The sequence below is a fragment of the Aotus nancymaae genome, unplaced genomic scaffold (assembly GCF_030222135.1).
Source record: "Aotus nancymaae isolate 86718 unplaced genomic scaffold, 86718_ANA_hifiasm-v0.15.2.pri h1tg000077l, whole genome shotgun sequence".
Classification (NCBI taxonomy): Eukaryota; Metazoa; Chordata; class Mammalia; order Primates; family Aotidae; genus Aotus; species Aotus nancymaae.
The window spans coordinates 3,868,342-3,875,000 of NW_026988492.1; the positions used below are offsets into that span (position 1 = coordinate 3,868,342).

The window sequence follows — 6,659 nt, forward strand, 5'->3', positions numbered from 1 at the left end:
CATAGGCTTTCAGTGAATGCTAAATTATTGTTTTCCTATATACATGATGACCTTCCAAAAATGATTTGTTTGCTTTTAAATTGACTGAGCATTCCCTACTAGAAAAGTCAAGGTTTAGGCAACACACTAAAACTTAGGAAATTAAACTGTAAATCTCAAAAACATATTGGCAAAAGTATCTAGTGAATTAAGAATCCTTACATTTAAATAATTGCTTTTTGTGGATTTTTTTAAGCATAAGAAGAAATATTAATTATGAAATTGTTTTAGGGCAGCATTGACTTTTTTTTTAGATTTTCTTCGAGTTTCGATACAACACATTTCTATTTATATGGAAATGATCATGTTGGCAGTTATTTTATATTCATATTAGGGAGCATTCTATTGTCATTAAAAATATTTTCTATAGATTGCAGATTTGTGAATTATGAACATGGTAGGAAATGGAGTTTGTCAAAGGACAGGTATCAACTAAACAGATTTTAACACACACAGAAAATAAGAAAACCAATAGTAGAATTTTTCCAACAAGAAGTTACTTTTTGCCCTTGTAGCCCAAGAACTTAGTTCCACTCAAGTATAAGAGCCTGTGTAGATCCTAATAATTTAGGAAGTTTTCTTGAATATTACTATTTCGCAATTTTCTGATCCATTCAAACTATGGCAGAATTTGTACCTAAACATTTTCTAGGTGTACCAACCAGAAACTCTAGCCTGGAGGATAAAGAAAGATTCTTCATGAGTTATATAAGTGAAAATTATATAACTTGAAATGATATTCTAACTAAATTATCAAGCTGCAGTTAAACAGCAACAAATTAGGTGACAGTATTTTGAAAACACTAAACTTTAGATTGAGGAAATGTGCATGATTTATAGATTCCCTCATAACCAGGGATGCATGATAAACCTTTTTTTGTTTTAAAATAATCCTTAAACAAACATCACAGGCTTCTTAAAGAAGCCTTTAAAGTCAGAGGTATTGTGATTGTATGTGCTTTTTTTTTTTATTGGCAAAAAAGAGAAAAAGGTTTCCTTTTTAAAAACTGCACACATTTTTTGGGGGGTAATAAATGAACATTTTTTTGTTTGTTTTTTTTAGAACTGAGCTCTCCATAGACAAACATAAGTAGCATAACACAGTGTCTTTCCTCAGACATCATTCTGTACAGTAAATCAGCATAAACAACTCCGTTCTTATTGACTGGATTTTTTCCAGGTGGGTTAATTGGGTGGGGAAAAGTAATTAACCTTAACATTGGAGCCTCTTGTCTTCCTGTTAAACTTAAAGGATGAGTTCTTTAAAAAAAAAAAAAAAAAAAAAGGCAGTAAACCAACCAACAACTGTGGTCTCTCATATAGAGGAAAATTTTTTTAATGACTATAATTAGAAGCTATGTAGAACAATTAGTATTTATACACAGAGCTGTTAGGGATCACCTGAATGCATTGGGAAGATATGGATTAAATAGAAACCAAATGGTAATTATCAGATTTCCTCTCAAGCTCAGTGCAAAGTTGAATTCCAAATCTATGGATTTTAAAGGCTATTACCTTTCTACACTGTCTAGAACAGGGGTCATAGCTTAAAAAAATAGTGGTGTTGAAACTTGGGAAGTGAGCAGTTCTCTTTCCTGTGTTTAATTCAGGAAATTTAATTTTTTTTCTTTAAATTCAAGCCACTCTTGTTAAATGTGGTAGCAAAAATGCTGAAATTTTCATTTGGAAGTGATCTTTAGCAGGATCATGAACCTTTGTCAGATGCTTCAATTTTGCACAAATTTCTTTTAATGCAGAATTTTCATTTTAGTGTTGTAAGACATATATGATATCTGGGCATTTTTATAAAGTGTTCCTTTATTTTATGTTCAGCATTTACAGCCGAACAATACCAGCAACATCAGCAGCAACTGGCACTCATGCAGAAACAGCAGCTTGCACAAATTCAGCAACAGCAAGCAAATAGTAATTCCTCCACCAACACAGCACAGGTGAGGGATTTGTCTGTCTTATGATTATCCCTCATTGTTTCCCACCAGAGTTCATCTCTAATTACCAACTGTTGTCATAGAACCTTGCATCTAACCAGCAGAAAAGTGGCTTTCGCCTGAATATACAGGGTTTAGAAAGAACACTACAGGTGAGTATGGAAGCTGTTGCCTCTGCTCCCTATTTTAAAAAGTAAAACTAAAGCACTTAGTTAAATGAGATGAAGATACTGTCTTCCCATCTGACCTGTAGTCTGTTAATGTACCTCTTGAAGATAACCCCACCCAGTTCATTCTCTTGGGCACGTTAATTATTACTAAGACTTTTAAAATTGTGCAAAAATAACCTCTCTCACTGTTGAAAGAGATAACTTTTAAACCTAAAGCATGATGAATGTTTGCCATTTAAACATATGTGGGTCATAAAGTCTGACGTTTGAGTCTCTATGCATCTTGCAGGAAAAATTCATTTTTAAAAAGTTGAGGGGCCTATCAATTTCTAGGTTAAATTATGTGATATTTTGTTACTTCCATTTCTAAAGGGATCGTTATCTTATCCCAAAGGTGCCTTTCATTGTGTGTGTATACATAAGTCAGGTGAAGGAAGTTTGCATATTCATTTATTCATTATATATATTTGCAAATCACTGAAATGGTTTTTTTTTTGTTTTTGTTTTGTTTTGTTTTGTTTTGTTTCTTTTGATATGGAGTCTTGCTCCGGCACTAGGCTGGAGTGCAGTGGCGCGGTATCGGCTCACTGCAACCTCCACCTCCTGGATTCAAGTGATTCTCTTGTCTCAGCCTCCCGAGTAGCTGCGACTACAGGCATGCACCACCACGCCTGGCTAATTTTTGTATTTTTAGTACAGACAGGGTTTCACCTTGTTGGTCAGGATGGTCTCAATCTCCTAACCTCGTGATCCACCCACCTTGGCCTCCCAGAGTGCTGGGATTACAGGCGTGAGCCACTGCGCCCGGCCTGAAATGTTGACTAGCATATTTCTTGTCCAACATTTTATGTTGGAGGTTTTCTGTTTCCACATTATAGAAGGCTTATTTTGGTAATTGACTTTTACATGTTAAATATTGTCACATATGAAGTTAAATTTATAACTTAGATTACTTTTCATTTTTCAAATACATGACTGTCAAAAGAGATAATTACTGTTGCATCTTAAGGTACTAAAAAAGAAAGAGATTTCAGTGGTTTGCCATTTTTATTTATTATAGTCAAGCTTATTTTGGAATACCTGTGTAGCTTTGATACTGATTTGATACTAAGTGATACTGATTAGATTTCTTTTATATTTTCCTTTTAGGGTTTTGTTTCTAAGACTTTGGATTCTGCTAGTGCTCAGTTTGCTGCTTCTGCTTTGGTGACATCAGAACAACTGATGGGATTCAAGATGAAGGATGATGTGGTGCTTGGAATCGGGGTGAATGGCGTCCTTCCAGCCTCAGGTAAGAATAAAGACCTTTAAATTGTTTGGGTTATATTTATAATATATATCTATAATATAAACAGCAAACTTGCATGTTGTTTAGATGTTTCTTTCTTTTTCTCTCTAGGAGTATACAAGGGCTTACACCTCAGTAGTACTACACCAACAGCACTTGTACATACAAGTCCATCAACGGCAGGTTCAGCTTTGTTACAGCCTTCAAATATTACACAGACTTCAAGTTCCCACAGTGCACTGAGTCATCAAGTAACTGCTGCCAATTCTGCAACAACTCAGGTTCTGATTGGGAACAACATTCGATTAACTGTACCTTCATCAGTTGCCACTGTAAACTCTATTGCCCCAATAAATGCACGACATATACCTAGGACTTTAAGTGCTGTTCCATCATCTGCCTTAAAGCTGGCTGCCGCAGCAAACTGTCAAGTTTCCAAGGTCCCATCTTCATCCTCTGTAGATTCAGTTCCAAGGTGAGTACTTATTTAGCCTAACATACCTGGAATAGGAGATTTAACTTCAGTCCTCCAGCATAGTTCTTTACCTATTTCTTTGTGTTTCCTGTTCTTTTCCTTTTATACATTAAAAATGTATAGTTGAGAATTGATTATTTATTCAAGAACTAAACAGTTCTTGAATACTTAATTCAATATTGAGTATTTGAACTGGTATAGTAAATACTGCATATTTGATTTGGGACGTCCCTTTCTTACTGTAACAATAGCTTATGGCCAGGCGCAGTGGCTCATGCCTGTAATCCCAGCACTTTGGGAGGCACAGGCGGGCGGATCACCTAAGGTCGGGAGTTCCAGACCAGCCTGATCAACATGGTGAAAACCCATCTCTACTAAAAATACAAAATTAGCTAGGCATGGTGGTGCATGCCTGTAATCCCAGCTACTTGGGAGGCTGAGGCATGAGAATCACTTGAACCTGGGAGGCAGAGGTTGCAATGAGCCAAGATCGCGCCATTGCACTCCAGCATGGGCAATAAGAGCTAAACTCTGTCTCAGAAAAAAAAAAAATAGCTTATAATGCTCTCTTATTTCTTCCATCTTTGGATAGAAGGAGTTCTCTTTAGAAGGTTTCTTTTATTATTTTTCTCCACAGCCCTTCGTGTAAACAGGTAGAATTGATAGAACCCCCTGCCCCATCACCAGTATGCTAAGCTTTTTTTTTTTTTTGAGACAGAGTCTCACTGTCACCCAGGCTAGAGTGCTGTGGCACCTCAGCTCACTGCAACCTCTGCCTCCCGGGTTCAAGCGATTCTCCCGCCTCAGCCTCCAGAGTAGCTGGGATTAGAGGTACCCGCCATCATACCCGGCTAATTTTTGTATTTTTGTAGAGACAAGGTTTTACCATGTTGGCCAGGCTGCTCTTGACCTCCTGACCTCATGATCCGACAGCCTTGGCCTCCCAAAATGCAGGGATTACAGCGTGTGCCAGCATGCCTGGCTGAGGATATCTTCTTTTTTTTAATTCAAAATACATTTAAACCCCCCTCCCCCCAAAATAATATTTAAGTCTTTTCACTTATGGGAACATATATGTATATATACACACACATATACATATTTAATGAAAACACTTCACCTCTCACTCAACAACAATTCAAGACAGAGGCCATGTCAGGCAAGCAGCCTCCTACAGAGTTCCTACTGCGCATTTCTCCTCGGTGGCCAAAGCAACAAAACCAGAAGTAAGCCACAAGATGGCTGCAGGAAGCCATGCCTGGGACTACCACCAGGCAGGCACTAGTTTCCCTGACCCCCACTTCCTCAGCCACACCCCTGCCAGACATGGGGTCAGCCCGGTTCTCCTGAGCTGAGCAGGCCAACGCAGGGAGCCCATGAGTGGACCGCGCCTAGCCAGCGTGACCCCGCAGCACCCCAGCCGCAGGGTCAGCCCCAGAAGCAGCAGGGCGAGCTTGATCGCAGATGCCGGGACGCCCTCGTGCAAGCCTTGAAGAGGGCTGCCACCCATGACATTCACCAGAATGAAAGCGGTAGCCAGGAGAAGCCCTCACAGGTGGTGGGGGGATCCAAGCCTGTGAGCCGAGTCCTAACCTCGCACCATTCCCTCGGGAGGATAAACTCCAGCAGCCATAGGCTGGGGTCACCTAGCAACAATTTTTTTTTTTTTTTTTTTTTATTTGAGACAGTCTCACTGTGTTGCCCAGGCTGGAGTGCCGTGGAGCAATCTTGGCTCACTTCAACCTCTGCCTCCTGGATTCAAGTGATTCTCCTGTCTCAGCCTCTGGAGTAGCTGGGACTACAGACACCACGCCCGGCTAATTTTTGTATTTTTAGTAGACACGGAGTTTCACCATGTTGGCCATCCTGGTCTCAAACTCCTGACCTCAGGTGATCCGCCTTCCTCGGCCTCCCAAATTGCTGGGATTACAGGCATGAGCCACCTCGCCCGGCCTTAAGCCATTCTTATTAATGTAAAGACTTAACAGTATTCATGCCAGGTCAACTCGTCGATCAAACCATTATTTTCTGTGCTAACTTGGCTTCTTGGATTTCGGTAGACAGTTGAGAATTTTGCTTATGCTCTGTTATGTTGTAGAATTAATGGTGATTAAAATCCTGCTGTCTACAAGGTACTGAGGGAGAAACAAAAGAAAAAGACAGTTGTTTTCAGTTTAGTTAGGAGACAAGCATAGAGGAGTGAGAAGTTCCATAATGTTAACTGTAGATACCACAAAGCATTGTATGCTTATTAAATTCATTGTATAGATGATGGCTGTAATTTCAGTATAACGGGGAATTCTGGGACTGTTCTAACAAAATAAGATCAGATTCAATCTGTGTTAGTCTTTGCTTGGGCAAAGAGGAAAAAGAAAAAGCATTTCTGGCAGGTGGAGTGAAATACAAATTTGAGGCTGAGTGAAAATACAAAGTTGAGGAAATACAAGTGTTTAAAAGTTAACCGGTAAACTGATTTTTCTATAGGCTTGGGAAGGTTAGTAGTTGAAATTGGAATGGCAGGAGAAGCCATTCCAGACTCCTGGAGCACTTTGAATGACAGACTAGTAGACTGTCTCAGCCAGGAGTGTGGCCCGCAAGAAAGCAGGGTTTGTAGCAGCAAACTGTGGCCTATAGTTTCCAACCCATGCATCTCTGTCTGCCTCTGAATTTAAGTAACAGTGATTGTTTGCTTAATACCAATCCATTCTTATTAGCATTCTGGGTCTAATTATATAGCT

General features: G+C 39.3%; 1 protein-coding gene across 4 annotated transcripts in view; it reads left to right on the forward strand.

Annotated features, from left to right (window-relative positions):
* EPC1 (enhancer of polycomb homolog 1) overlaps positions 1-6,659 on the forward strand; it is a 106,643-nt gene that overhangs the window by 97,978 nt on the left and 2,006 nt on the right. For 2 of the 4 annotated variants that reach the window (XM_064368484.1, XM_064368482.1), the window contains exons 11-14: positions 1,873-1,991; positions 2,072-2,140; positions 3,308-3,449; positions 3,558-3,921. In XM_064368484.1, the coding sequence (XP_064224554.1) occupies positions 1,873-1,991; positions 2,072-2,140; positions 3,308-3,449; positions 3,558-3,921 (694 nt within the window). The remainder of the gene's footprint in view (positions 1-1,872; positions 1,992-2,071; positions 2,141-3,307; positions 3,450-3,557; positions 3,922-6,659) is intronic. The other 2 variants (XM_064368485.1, XM_064368483.1) reach the window with 1 other exon arrangement.